The sequence below is a fragment of the Aspergillus piperis genome (genome assembly GCF_003184755.1).
Source record: "Aspergillus piperis CBS 112811 unplaced genomic scaffold BO85scaffold_6, whole genome shotgun sequence".
NCBI classification, from domain to species: Eukaryota; Fungi; Ascomycota; class Eurotiomycetes; order Eurotiales; family Aspergillaceae; genus Aspergillus; species Aspergillus piperis.
Window position 1 is genome coordinate 1477578 of NW_020291596.1, and position 14470 is coordinate 1492047.

The following is a 14470-nucleotide window of genomic DNA, read 5'->3' on the forward strand; positions in this document are numbered from 1 at the left end:
ATAGGTCTCGGTGCGCTCTCTTTACCCAACGCATTCGCAATTAGCGCCGGGACACACAGCACAGAATACCCGACCGGCCCAAGAACCACAGCGAGCCGATGAAACGGAACAACGACAGACCGGCCGTGATCCACAGAATGACCTCGAAGTACCAGGATGTACGGGTGGTGGAGGTGTTCTGGAAGTTCGTTAGATGATGTTACGAGTTATAGCTTTACCGGAGAATAGGGAGGGAACGTACCGTCAGACACATCTTGTCTACTCCAGTGGCGGTGATCAACAGCGTCACGAGCAGGTTACTAAACACCCACAGACACACGAGCACAGTACGGAAGTTGCGGTACGCATCGTCCAGACTCTTGCCGCCCTCTTCCTCTGGCTCGATCCACGGCGACAAAGCCCGCTTCACCGTTGCCTCGAACTGACTGTCAATATCAGCTTGCGGCTTGTCAATTTCCTCGATGAAGTTCTGTTTGTTGTCGTCGTCCTTCTTGGTTTGCGCGGAAGGCAGGGCCTCAGCTTTGTCTGAACCCTTGGTACCCCATGAAACGTCGTGCCAGTTACAGAACGCGTAGACCATCAGGATGTTGATCGAAGTCGTCATACCCAGGAAGTAGGCCCAGGAACTGGTGATGATGTGCCAGGGATCCATATACAGGACACTCGCAATGATGTAGATTCCGTAGGTAGAGACCAAAGCAATCAGGACGATACCACCACCGCTGGAGCTGAAGAACGAGGAGAGGAATGTGCCAACGCCTTCGTCGAAGTTGAAGTCCATCATACCACCGTTGAAGGCACCCACGACCAGGTAGAATGACAGGATGAGGACGTACAACTGGACGAGGGAGAAGTAAAGGTAGGACAGGATGTAAGGAATCTTGACACCCTTCGGCCGATTACCCAAAGCCATGATGAACTGCAGCGTAAGAACCCAGACATAACCGTATTTGACGAAGTTGTTGACAATGGGCGACGCGTCGTTGCCCCATGGCCAACCCTTGTTCTTGTTACTCGTAGACGGCGTACCCACCAGATCCATGATGACGGAACTAGTGAGCCAGTAAGAAGCAAGGGAGAACCAGGTCATGATCAGTTGACACACGTTGTAGAGCATCTGAATGTGTAGGAAGAACATGCGAATGATACTGTGACCACTGCGGTAGATACGACCGAAATGCATGATGGAATACAGACCAGCGGCAAAAGAACCGTTCAGCCAACGACGTCTTTGACTGATGAATTCGGCCACGCCTTCCGGAACATCGGTCTCACCCTTGGACGCCTTGACGTAACTGAGATGCCACTTGAAGCCAGCCTTGGCCACCAATTCGAAGCAGAGAATACGATCCTCGGCCAAGAACATGTTCTTCTTGAAGATATTCATGCCGTCAATACCCTTCTTTCCAAGGCGCTTTGATAACGTATGGTCTCCGTGGAAGTATTGTTCCAGCGGACGGCCCATGATAGCGCGATACCGATAGGCAGAGAATGCACCAGGCAAGACACTGACATAACCGAAAGCACTCTCCAGAGGTTTATCGAGAATATTAGAGATCTTGTACTCGAAGTTCTGCGCAGCGACTAGCGGATTGACGACCTTGCGCCAGCCCTGTCCCAGCATTGCATGGATCTCACCACAGGCTCCACCGAGTGTCTTGTCATTGTAGAAGGCCTCCCAGAGAGCAAGCAGAGATTTATGACCGGGTTTGGTACCGGCATCCAGCAGAATGACGACTTCGGGGTTCAAGATACGACTGAAGGCGTTGAACAGCCAACGGTGGGAGTTGATCTTCTTGCTATTCTTCTGCTTGAGACAGAAGATCATCTGCACCGGAGGGAAGTTGGTCGACTCATTGCCCTGGGGCCGAATCAACTGCTGCGTCGGAGTGACGGACAATTGGGTAGTATATTCAAACTGCGACTGTCAGTACACAATCGGACTCCTTGCGGTGCCGATCCCCGATGGTCCAAAGGCGGTCTGCACAACGGCGGCATCGGAGGAAGTGGAAAGAAGCAAAACTTACAACGTGGGCGACGGTTTCCCGCCCGTCAACGTCCTTCTTCATGACTCCATCCTGGTAGATACCAATCGTCGCCAAGACATCCAGTGTGTTTTTGTCGCAGGGCTCAATACCATCGAAAACCAAACAGACCACGATCTTCTGCCAAGCAGGGCCACCCTTGTTCCAGAACTCGGATTTCTTCAAGTTGACAATGTCACGGATGTTCTGCATGACACCGTGAAGGGTACGCGCGGTCAAGACCTTGTCTTCGTTGTAGTAGGTGATGGCGATCAGCAACTCGGTATGCCGGTTATAGATAGCCGGCCGGAGATTGTAACCGTTGCGCAGGGTGAACTCGTCGGGATCACAAGTGGCGGCCGTGTCTGCGATGCTTTGGTCAGCCGGACAATTGGCCATCTCCGCAAAGTCGCATGGCACCTACATCTCATGTGTGTGAATTCTTCGGAGAAGGCCTCCTCCGCATCCCGGTATTGGGGCTGGATGGCGTTCTGAATGGCACTCGGCACCGGGTAGTCAATACTCAGGACGGAACCTTGCACCAGGTTGATCTTTCTCGTTCCGTAACGGCGCAGGGCACCCGCGCGACTCCCTTCACGGGAAGCCTTGTCGCCATTGCTCCGGGCACGGAAGGTGTTTTCGGAAGCGGCTTCGGATTCTTGGTAAGGGGGCGCGGCGAAGACCGCAGGACCGTCGTCGTGCAGAGTGTAGCGACGGATGGAGTCTGTCGACACGGCAGGATCATCGAAGGGCGTGCCGTAGTGACTGGAATTGTTGCGCTCCAGCAGAGACTGTTCCTGCTCGTCGTGCTCATGTTGCTCGGAGTGGTAAGTTTGGAGCTATCACGATTAGGTAGTGAACGGGCGGCCAGCTGGACGGGACACACTCACACCATGGGAGGGAGACGTGTGGGAGAAGTAGCTGCTTTCGCTTTCCCGCGGCGAATGGGCCGAGTATGGATGTGTCGGCGTACCCATCTTGAAGGTTGAAGATGGGATTGCCGGAGGTTGCGACGGGTGGTCTTCTTGAGGCAAACAGGGAAAGGGTAAAAGTATAACGAGGGTTCTAGGGAGGTTCTGGGGCTGGGCAAAGAAGGATCCCAAAAATAACACTGCAAAATTAAAAAGGGCACAAAAATAAACAGGAGCCCCCCAAAGGAGGGAAGAAAAAGAGGGCCTAGGGGGAAAAAAATGGGCTGGGGACAACAACGGTACCACGCAACCGTCAATTGGGCTAGGGCGTAGATAAACCAACTGCTAGAGGAGTGGAGCACCCATGGACCATTGGATACGTGCCCAAGAACTATATATAGGGGGGAACGAAGCAGCTACGGGACAGGGCAAATAAGAGGACGAGATGGCGGGGGATGAAAGTCTAAGCCTTGGAGAGTAGTGGCGATAATTCGACGGAGGATGCGTGTTTACAGTGTGCGATATATCTGGCGGACCGGGGGGGCGATACCAGAATAGTAGCCAGATGATGCTTGTCCGTCGCAGTGGGAGCAGGATAATTTTCCTTTTTGGCCCGCCAGGAACAATGCAGACCAGCATTATAGCCACGCCGGGCAGTGCACAGGAACTGGAAATGGCCAGCGACGGTCCTGACTTGTCAGTAGCGGATGTTTAAGATCTCTTGTCGTCAGCAGCCTGGCTCCACCGGGAGTAAAAATCCTTATCCGGGGGGACCACCTCCATCAACGGATACCCATGGTCGACAGGATATATTTATACGGGCTCATGACCCTGATCCCTCGGACTCGGCGGAGAATACAGAAAGGGTTCCAACATAGCGCTCTTGGGCAGGAAGAGGCGAAGTGTGTGTGTGGCCGCGTTGACGGTGGAAAACGATTGCGACGACGAAGACGGAGGAGGGGGTCAGACAGGATGATGTGATGGGCGGGCGTTGAAGGTGGGCGTCGAGAAAATTCGGCGGACTGTCATGGTTCCCGGATCGGATCCAGTGGATGACGAAGGCCGGGGGAATCCTATTGGACCCAAGAATGAGGATGCCTACTAGCGGCGATTTAGTCTGAGCGACTATGGTAGCTAAGACCGAGCAACCATGCGAATATGCGAGTTCGGATGGAAAGACGAGCAGCAGCAAGCGCGGGTGCAAGTGGAAATGAAGGTGAACAAGGCGAAAGAAGCAGAGGTTCTTCCGAAAAGACGCGCAGCCGGTGGACCCCGGTCCGGCCAATTTTCCGAGCAAAGCGAGCTATATTCCTATTATGATTGGCTGCCGTTGGGGCCAGCGAACAATCGCGTGATCCACAGTGGAGATTTTCGGCCACGCAAAATTCCATTTCCGGCAAGTTCCCATTCAGGTAAGTTCAATGGACTGGATTGAGAAGGGGGGAAATTGAGAGGAAAGAAACAAGAGAAGCGGCAAAGAAAAAAAAAAAAAGGAGTCAAGCCAACAGAGCAGAAGCTAAAGAGAATGAGGACATGATTGTCATCGTTGAGAAACCTTTTTTTTGCGCAATTGCTCTTTCGCGCGCGATAGAATAGAATGAACCATCATCATCATCATGCAGTTGCGCTGACTCGTTTTCAACGTAAGGCTGTAAGATTATCAGAAACCAAAGTGACAGGTCCCAATGCAACGCCAGTTTCACCATCCGAGCCAGGATCACCTTCCTCGTCTCGGGTGGTTAGTATCGTCGTCTCTGACTTGAGGAGCGAGCACTAAAGGGGGAATTGAAAGGGGGTCAGTGTCAAGCTCTTAGGGCCAATCACCACTCGTTTGCCAGGCAGCAATCAGCTCGGCCAAAACGGCGGACTGGCAGGCTCCCATCAGGCTGACTTCAAATGTTGAACCTGGGTTTTCCGGTGTGGTGTTCCTCTTCTTCTTCTTATATATTCGTTTGTCCGACCCTCCTCTCGAGGCAGAGAATTTAAATGTTATCTTGGCAATACGACAATTATGGAGCAATGGTCCAATCTCCAAGCGAAGGGGGTAAATAGTCTTCCAGGATTCATCCTTCTCGCCTGAGGCACCACAACAGTGGTGGATGACGAACTACCTGTCTCCGACTAGTTAGTAGTAGTACTGTAGTAGTAGTCGGTAACTGAGTCGCAACGTTCCCAGCGTTCGACTGCTGGCTCCACACACGGGCGGATCACCCTTGGGCGTGGCGCTCCGTGGCCGTCCATGTCTCACGCATATTCGGACATTTGACACTTAGCACCGCGCATTCACAACCAGGTCTAAGATAGGTAGGATTAGAGCACGAAAGATGTAAATCGTAGGCTCCAAAAACAAGGGACAATTGATTGTAAAAACTTGTACAGAATTTTGCTGCTATTTTGGGGGTGGATGTCTCAATTCATCCACTCAGTGTGGCTGTTCCGCAGGGATGGCGGATATATATATTGCCTCCAGTGGGTGTTCACCACCATCACGAAGACGAATGACTCGACTCAATTCTTGATGGATGAATTGCCGACGAGAATGGAGAAATGCAAAGCCACAAGGGTAGAACTAGGGACTCAGGGCGATATTCTTGGTAGTAATCGGTATGGAGTGCTCGGTACTATTTTAGTCGAAATCTATTTATACTATCGACCCTGTAAATAGTCCCTGAAGGAGGTAAATGGGACGAAGAAGAGAAAAATGAATAACTAGCCGTGGTGCCTGACAAGCCACTGTTCTGTCGAGCCGTACGGAATCATGCATGCAAAAGGCATGCAGGACATCCTATCAGAGACGAGTTAGCAGCAGTAGTATTGCTCATTGCCAGCTGTGAAGCCAAGCTTTGCACACAAGCAATCTCAGACGTGGCTTGGCCGAACCCAAATGTCAGACGTGCATTGCGTCTCAAGTGGTGGAATGTCGGCAGCTATTGACATTGGTGTTTGGCTGCCACCTTCCGGAAGCCCTTTTGTGTCGGAAATATTATTCGAAGACTCCTGGTGGCATTGGAAAAGCAGACTGCTTCGTAGATAGTGACGGCCATAGCTGAAGTGCTGAAACGGATATGATGATTTGCATCCATCGGATAGTTTCTGCATGGAAGCTTGAGCGGGGGGAGGATTTACCGATTGGCGGTCTTGGCTTGCTGAATCAGCGGGATCTCGGTCCGAGTCCGGCCAGAGCCACTAGCTCCACCTCCACGTGATCTCAGTAATTGCTATCTCTCTCGTCCAGGCAGCAACATTTTCTAGAGCTGTGGCCTCAGGCGTCTACAACAGTCGGCATCCCGTTCGTTCCTTCCGCATCGGTCGCACCTGCCTTTTCTGGACTTGATCGTCTGTCTTGGATGCCAGTGTCAATACTATCATAGTGGCATCTCTCTCAACTACTAGTCCCCGGAATGCATGTTGAATTGTCTGCGATCAGCACATCTCTGCATATATTTTACTTGCTAGAAGGAAGCTAGAAACGATATACGACAGGGCATTTGATAAGGTTTCAACACTGCACTAACAACTTGTGACCCAAACGAGAACCACCGCTAACTATACACAAGTCCAGGAGTTAGGATCGGTGTAGTTTCCCGGCCCCGTGTGAACGTTATGCTTCGGATACCGGCAGTGTTTGCGCATGTACTCAATCGATCCGTTCGCATCGAGCTTGTTGCCCGGCATATACTCTGGCGCCTTCCCGTTTTCCACCCAGTCCACCATCGTGCGCAGCAGGTTGACTTGGGGCGCCTTGGAGGTGTACGTGCCATATCCTTGGCCGATATACGATGCTCCCGTGCCATCGCCGCAGTGGCCCATGCCAGAGATCTGGAAGAACCGATAGAACTCATCTAGCTCGGACGGCGCGGCATTCAGCGCATTCGCTACCCGCCGGTAGTAGAGTTTGCTGTCGGTGGAGCTGATGATGGGATCCTGCGTGCCATGGTAGGACAGCAGCTTGCCTCCCCGGTCCCGGAAGGCCGTGATGTTGGGATCAAACGCCTGGATATTGAACGGATTCTGCTCCAGGGCCAGCTTGGCACTCTCCAATGTCCATTGGCTGGAGTTCCAGTTGGTGTCGTTATAGACCACATATTTGTACCATTCCTCGGTCCGGCTGTACATCGACCCCGTGAAGTAAAGGTAAGCCGCGTCGGCCTCACCCCCATAGTTCAGGCGCGGGTAGTACACGGTCCCGTCGGGGCCATAGAAGTCACTCAAGGCCCGGTTGACCTTCGCTGCCTGCGCTCCCGTGATACAAGAGGTGCTGTTGGTAGTCCCGTCGCAAATCAACCGCTCGATGACCGGAGCGCAGAAGTCAGGGTCTTCGATGATTCCATCCAAAGCCCCATCGACCGGGTCGCACTGACGAACAATCTCTTGGTGGATTACGGACCACAGATCTGAAGAGATGAAGTCCGGATCATCGGCTAACCCCGTCGCCTTCCACAAGAAGGCGCCCCAGGAGATCAGGTTGATGAAGTTCATTGCCGCGGAGCCCGCGATCACTCCGTCATAGTCGTCGGGGAATCGTTGGACCTGTTGATAACCTTGGCGGCCACCGGTGGAGCAACCCAGGTAGTAGGAGTAGTTGTACCCCTCATCATAAAACAATTGAGTCAGTTGCTTACCCACCACGGTACCTTCGTGCACTGAGCGATAGGCAAAGTCGGCCAAAACCTCCGAGTTGTTGAGAAAGTATTCGGCCGTATCCCCGTCATGTCCAGCGTTGGTGCCCACGGTGGCGAAACCGAAGTTGGCTGCAAAGTTGAGGTCCGTTTCTTGGACACCTAATATGGAAATCAGCACAAATTCCTTCGTAAGTGAACGATCTACGGGGAGACCACAACCCAAAATTGGGCGCGATACTCACATCCGGCTAGACCTCCATTCCCCGTGCTCACGAAGCGACCGGTATAATTCCGTGGCAGCCAGGCTTCAGCCCAGAGATGGCTGCGATCCGACGTGGAGATGTTCATGGTCACCCGGCACAGGTCAACACTGGCTTGCACCGATGCTTTACACGTGGAGGCGACCTCCGCTTGGGAGATGTTCTGCCCCGCAGCAACATATGCGACCGATCTGACGGTGACATTGGCGATGTCGATCTTGTTCTGGAAATCATTGCAACGTGCCTGGAAGGAGTCGGTCGCAGCGAGGGCTGCTCCAGGCAATGCCAGGGATAGGAGACTGGCTACTTTCATTTTGCAAGCTCAGAGTGGAAGCGACACAATGAGAAGGGAAGATGGGACGCTCCTGTGCAGAACACGAAAACGGCGTTACAGGAGGTTCCTCTTCTTATAGGTAGTGATCAACAGGGCGGTTCCATATTTTTGCTCCTTACAAGACACATTGCGGAATGTGATGGACTAGTGACCAGCCTCGACATCATCTTCGGAGAAATTGTGACCATCGTTTGCTTTCCCCGCGTTTTGAAACGGCCTGAACGTCGGTGATTCGACTACAACCCACAATCATCGACTCCACATAAATTGATCTGGGGAGTGAGTGATGCGGAACTGTATTGCAAGTGTCAGTGGCTACCCCGGAAAAGCCAGTGAGAGAAGCCAGGAGTCCCTGGGAAAGAAAGTTTCGATAGACCGGCAGAAGATCACGGCAGGTGAGACGCGGGCCGGGCCATGGAGCCTCGGTATCTTCCTAGCCCTGTATCATACCTGGTGCATACATCGGAGGATTGTATGGGCGACAGAGAGTTGTCGGTTCATACGGGGTGCCGTGTATAAGCTTTTCGTCGGGCAGCTGATCCTTCTGCGGACCTGGGCTTTGTGGACGAACGTCCAGGCTACTGCTATCGGTGTATACCCTCGACTTCTCGTTTCAAGTCTTCCTTTTAGCTAGACATTTCCTGACATTCGCATACCCTTCTGTTCCAGTAGATCTGTTCTCAGTAATTGCTCATTGTGGGATATGAAGAGGCCCCCGAACCCATGTTGAAGCAGAACAAGGGGGAGGGAAGACACCCCGGTCGGTACTTGTTACTCCGCACTGAACCCTTGCGTCTCCACTTCAATTAAGAACCGACCGGGGTTGGCACGCCGTGATTGGGATGCCAATGTTATGGAGGAAGGCAGAAATGAGGAGAGCAGGAAGCACAACCCGTGTTAATACCCCGCAGTGGGTCATGGATCATCAGCGATCGGCATGGGGGAGAAGACAATTAATTAATTCTGAGGGATGGAGGTCTGCAAGCATGGACGGAGTAGGAGAGGTAGACGATGGAAGGTGGAATCGATATTCTGTTGCCTGATGCTGGGAATGAGGGCTTTGCAATATCCCCTGAGAGCCTGGAGTGCAGGAACATAGCTGGCCTTGATGCCTGAGGGAATAACATGATCATGCCTCAGGCTACTATCATGTGACTCGTTCAAGACTAGACACAAAGGGAAGCAAGGGATACAACGTAATATTTTCATGCCAGAGATCATTATATAACACTGTCTGCTTCAAGCCCCTCCCTTCTCAGTCACCCACGCAGGGACCTTGAAATCCGGAGGCAACTGATACTGCCCAAAGCAACTACCGGCGTTGCATCGGCCCAGATTGCACCGGCCATACAACCGACAATAGCATTCGTCCGCCCGCGGACATGCAATGCCATTCAGTCGCTCCAGGTCGATCGCCGCTGATCCACCATCGGCGTGAAGAGCACCGCGCCGAATGAACAAGATATGCCACAGGTACGACAATATCCGACCGGCAATGCGATCATCCCGTGGTGCTGCTCGGCGGGCCGACGGGGATCGTCGTTCCCCTCCTCCTTCTGCTCCTCCTGCTCCAGACTGGGCATCGTCGCTGCCATCCAGCAGCCACTGCCGTAGCGCGATGTACTCGTCCCGCGTGTGCTGCCAGACGCTCTCGCGACTGACCACAAACTGCGCGCAACATTGAGCGCGCACCGCGTCGTTCCGACCAAGTTGCACCCGCGCGCTCTCCAGCTCCAGACTGATTTGGTCTTTGCCAAATAGGTTGGCCAGCGCACCTGGCAGTGCCACGTCCGAGGCTGTCCGCGCGCTCCACGGCTCAAGCACCGACTGCATGGACAGCTCCAGGCTACCCTGCGCGGGTGTCTTGGGGGAACATGTGCTGACGCTCCAGTCGCAGCGGAGGTTGTGGTATCCCCAGGGAGCTAGTGCCGCCGAAATGTTCAACGCCGCCAGCAGGGCCGCGTTGTCGTAGTCCGGCGCATCGTTGTGCCAGGCCCAGCGGGACCCGTGCACGAATACCATCCCCGTGGCGGGTAGTTGGGCATAGTTGTCGATCAGAAAGGTCAGGTAGCCCATTGCTTCGTGGCCGCGGTTAGCGGGCACTTGCAACTGCGTGCTACGAGGGTCTGGTGGTGCGTCTGCTGTGTAGACGCAGAGATGATATTGCTCTGCGAGCGGTGCGAGCCAGTCCGAGGCATCGGCTGTGACTCGCGACACGACCAGGACGGGCTTGTCTGTCTTGGCTAGACCGGGACATTGGCCCCGGGCTTCGGGGAGTTGCTTTGCGGTCGTCTCATAGGTGATGGTGGTCCAGGCGAAGGGCCGACCGGGAGGGGATGGCCGGTTGAGGAAGAGGATGAGGCCGAGGATTCCGGCGAAGATGGCCAGATGGAAGAGACTGCGACGGGTCCGGCGCCTCATGATGAGGTGCTGCTATAGGGAACAGGCAGCAGATCAGATGGAATTAAATTATCGCTAGTTATCTCCAATTCTAATGCGTTGGGATCGGGGCTGCACGTCCTGACTAAGCGGCAGAACGAACCACTCGGAATCTCGCGGATGATCGGCATTAGTATTGCTTGTCTGTACAAGAGAATATGGGGATAAATCCAGAACATATCAATTAATCCACATATTGGCCTTAAGGCAGCCGGATGTGTGCCAAGATTTCTATACTTCTATTTGTTGAAGATAGATACAGTGCTTGACAAGATGCCCGCCAATCCTTCGCACGATCTACGGCTTTCCGCATCATCTGATATTCGCTCAAAAACATACAGACAGCGTTCGATCAATAGCAAAGATGTTCTCTTTATAGAGGGGGCTCTGTGGTCTGTTGCTGATGGGGTCAGAGGATGACCTTCAGAATTAACAGACGCCTAAATGACTGAGATGGATGATGCTCGATTAGGTGCAGCGCATATCCCCTCTCACTTATACCGCGCACAGAGGTATGCCTTCTTGAAGTGGAATGCATTGCCAGCATAGATCTACCATACATTATGATATTGACAAAGTCGTATGCGAAAAATTGCGCCGGTTTGTGGTTTTTAGTGACGACTGTGTAGCCATCCTTTGTCCTCAGATATATGCCGATAGCACCAATGAGTTTGGGCTACTTGAGGGTATTGTTTAGTCAATACTCAAAGATGTTTGAGAGTCATGCTTCCCGGAAAATACGATTCGCAAAGGTGGGAACCTTCGTGTGTGGACCCTTGAAAAACGTCGATATGATAGCAAGCGTGTCGGCTTCATCGTACGCGTAATTCTCACTTTACCACGAAGTCTAGATTAGCAACCACTATGTTACAAATATCAGTTCCACATTCAAACATCCTACTCCAGCACATGCAACTAGTAAAGATCAAACATCCCTGCCGCGTGGCCACCTGTCAACGGCCCAAGATAAGCCCCTCTGAGGCATACGCGGCCCTGCAGGTGATGTGACCCGTCCATCAAATCTGGTTGCAGTAACCGCTGCAGGTCCCGTATCTTTCTTTCAGTTCTGACTGCAGCACAAGGTTAGAGTTCTTCGTGTGTGGCCTGCATTTCGGGGTGGCTTCGGCTCGGTCCTTTCTTGTGAAACCTTGATGGTAGCCACTCGGCGGGTTCCCGGATTGTGGACCGGACTGGGCGTGCTTGGCGATGGGCTTATAGGATGGTTGATTTTGATTACGACCGGACGAGGTAGAGGTTTTAAGTGAGGGGATGGTGGGGAAAGTAGATAGGAATGGAATGGGGCTGAGCTGTATGGGGCCGTAGTTATATATATATGATGTGATGAACGGGTGGGGATGGACACTGAAGAACGAGGTACTAGGTACGAGTAGGACAATGAATATACAAGATCACATTTGGATGATCTGGAGCTCATTAGAGACATACAAAAGAGGATGTTACTACGAAGTGCTACAACTTTAGCATTGCTAAAGCTCATACCGGTGCTGACCGCATGCACCACATGTGGTACATCCACAACAAACAATCCTAAGACAAACAAAAATATACATCAAACCAGATTACGTAGATTATGTACGGAGCTCGATATATCCAAAACCAATAAACAAAAACTGACCAAACCAAACCAGACTAAACAACCAAACCCACAATGCTCCATCTCATCCGTTCACATTACATCAACCCAACATCCCCTCCACCCCACCCCCCCTCAACGAATGCCACAAATCCTGACACGCATCCTGCAACGACTTCTCCGCCTCCCACCCCAACTCACAAGCTGCCCTCTTCGGCACCGCCACGCACTCCTGCACATCCCCCGGCCTCCTATCGGCCAGCCGTTTCGGGATATCCTGATGACTGACGCCTTCCATAGCAGCCACCACCTCAGCAACAGAATGCCCTCGCCCCGTCCCTAGGTTAAACGTGCGAAAGTTCGTCTTCACCTTCCCCGCCAGCGCGGCCGCCAGGGCTGCGGTATGTCCGCGCGCCACGTCCGACACGTGGATGAAGTCGCGGATAGCAGTGCCATCGGGTGTCGCCCAGTCTGTGCCGTAGACAGATAGAGCTGGCAGCTGGCCCGTCAGGACTTGCACAACTACGGGGACGAGATTTGAAGGTGTTCCGCGGGGATCTTCACCGAGGAGACCAGACGGGTCGCATCCAATAGGGTTGAAGTATCGGAGACCTATAATGGTCCAGGATGGATCGGAGGCAGCTACATCGGAGAGAATAGCTTCACCCATCCATTTCGTGCGGCCGTAGGGGTTTGTGATTCCCGTGCAGCCTTGCTCGGATGTTATAGGCTCGCTAGAGGAGTTGTTGTAGTAGGTTTCTGGTTGGTGCACGCAGTGCTCCTCGCGCAGGGTGCCGTGGTTCTGGGCTAATGTGCCGTAGACGTTGGCCGAGGAGGAGAAGATGAAGGTTTTGATGTCGTGGTCTGCGAGTAAGCTGACTAGGTCTACTAAGCCCGTGACGTTGTTGTGGTAGTACTTGAGGGGATTGCGTAAACTGTCGTTGACGTCCTTGAATGCGGCGAAGTGGATCACTCCAGTGATTCTGGATCGGGACGGAGTGCTGTTATTGTTGGTGTCTGGTGATGGCTCCACTGTGTACGAGGCCAGTAGAGCGCGCATGGCGGGCATATCGCGAAAGTCGATGCATCTCAGCTCGGCTCGCGGACAGTGGCCGCCTGCTCGGTCGAAGTGTTGCTTGGCTGCTAGCAGGATCCGGTCGAAGACGTGGTCGAAGCTATTGCTCAGGTCATCCACGATGATCACGTTGTAGCCCGCCTTGAGCAGCTCCAGCGAGGTGTGGCTGCCGATGTATCCCAGTCCCCCGGTGACGAGTACATATGGGGCGTCATCTTCTAGGCGCAGTGAAGGTTCGTCAAAGTATTCGTCCCGCTCGGTTTCGGGTGTCGCAGGCGCGGAGAACAAGGGCGTGGGCACCGGCGAGCTTCCTTCTGAGGTACAGATAACAGACATGGCGCAGCTAATGGAGAAATTACAAAGGAATAGATAACAATGATAGCAATAGCAGCAGCAGCCGTGACGAACGGGATCTGACCACGATGATGACGAGGCCAATATAATCCACGAACTCTCTTCGCGAGTTTTGACAAGTCTAGATTCTCACCAGGCCAGTATAATTCGCGAACTTAAGCACTACAGAAAAGCTACTCTGGCTGGGCGAAACCCGGACTGGAAGTACTTGAGATCGTGGGACTTGCCCTCCACTTGCTTTCTCCTCCCTTCCCCCCCCTTTCCCGTGTTCAGGGCTCATCGCTCCAGCTACGCTATGCCCGCATCGGTTGGCAGGAGCCCGATGATTTCATCATCGCCATTGAGTCAGTGTCCTTGGCCCGGTCTGCCTACCACATAAGACCGGCGCCTGCCGCCCTAGTGAGGGACGAACGCAGCGTGGTTCATGTTCGTCCGACGACCAGGCGGCGACAAGCGACAAAAGTGTGTCTAGGGCATGATGCGCCGGGATCTGCCTTGTGTTTTTATTTTGGGAGATAATTGGCGATCGTAATTGACATCGAATCAATTAGGCCACGCGAGCCAGCCAGGCTAACAAGGCATTGGCGGTTCAAGGTTCGACCGCGGGCTTGCTAGTTCTACATTTACTGGTGGGAAAGGAAGAGACTAAGGGCAAAAAGGGAGGCATTGGGGCAGAAAAGAGGAATGAAGAGATGACGGCAGTTCTGGGTCTGCAGTAGCTTATCTAGTGGTGCTTTAGTATGCATTAGACCCATGTTGGCCATCTCTGACTCTGCCGGATCGGCTCCGTGGCATGACGGCGGCAATTCTGACAATTAATTTATTTTCTGAGCTAGTTGGAAGCCTGGCCAGGTCTG

The 14470-nt window shown here is 53.1% G+C and overlaps 4 protein-coding genes across 4 annotated transcripts; all 4 read right to left on the bottom strand.

Annotated features, from left to right (window-relative positions):
* Nucleotides 1-40: 40 nt before the first annotated feature.
* chsC (chitin synthase C) lies at nt 41-3001 on the bottom strand (the record flags this gene model as incomplete). Its single annotated transcript, XM_025655867.1, has 5 exons — nt 41-178; nt 242-1918; nt 2028-2389; nt 2449-2863; nt 2915-3001. The coding sequence occupies 5 exons, from the start codon at nt 2999-3001 to the stop codon at nt 41-43; spliced, it is 2679 nt and encodes an 892-aa protein (XP_025517281.1).
* Nucleotides 3002-6350: 3349 nt separating this feature from the next.
* On the bottom strand, nt 6351-8493 carry BO85DRAFT_395057 (tannase/feruloyl esterase family alpha/beta hydrolase). Its single transcript, XM_025656943.1, has 2 exons — nt 7800-8493; nt 6351-7716 (listed from the first exon to the last, which is right to left on the bottom strand). The coding sequence occupies exons 1-2, from the start codon at nt 8128-8130 to the stop codon at nt 6482-6484; spliced, it is 1566 nt and encodes a 521-aa protein (XP_025517282.1). The 5' UTR covers nt 8131-8493; the 3' UTR covers nt 6351-6481.
* An 890-nt stretch (nt 8494-9383) lies between these two features.
* On the bottom strand, nt 9384-10863 carry BO85DRAFT_448282 (DUF3431 domain-containing protein). Its single transcript, XM_025659900.1, has one exon. It carries the CDS (start codon nt 10570-10572, stop codon nt 9391-9393), a length of 1182 nt encoding a protein of 393 aa, XP_025517283.1. The 5' UTR covers nt 10573-10863; the 3' UTR covers nt 9384-9390.
* A 1424-nt stretch (nt 10864-12287) lies between these two features.
* On the bottom strand, nt 12288-13786 carry BO85DRAFT_476954 (udp-glucose 4-epimerase; the record flags this gene model as incomplete). The annotated part of the gene is made up of 1 exon (XM_025662807.1): nt 12288-13786. Exon 1 carries the CDS (start codon nt 13593-13595, stop codon nt 12288-12290), a length of 1308 nt encoding a protein of 435 aa, XP_025517284.1. The 5' UTR covers nt 13596-13786.
* Nucleotides 13787-14470: the final 684 nt, after the last annotated feature.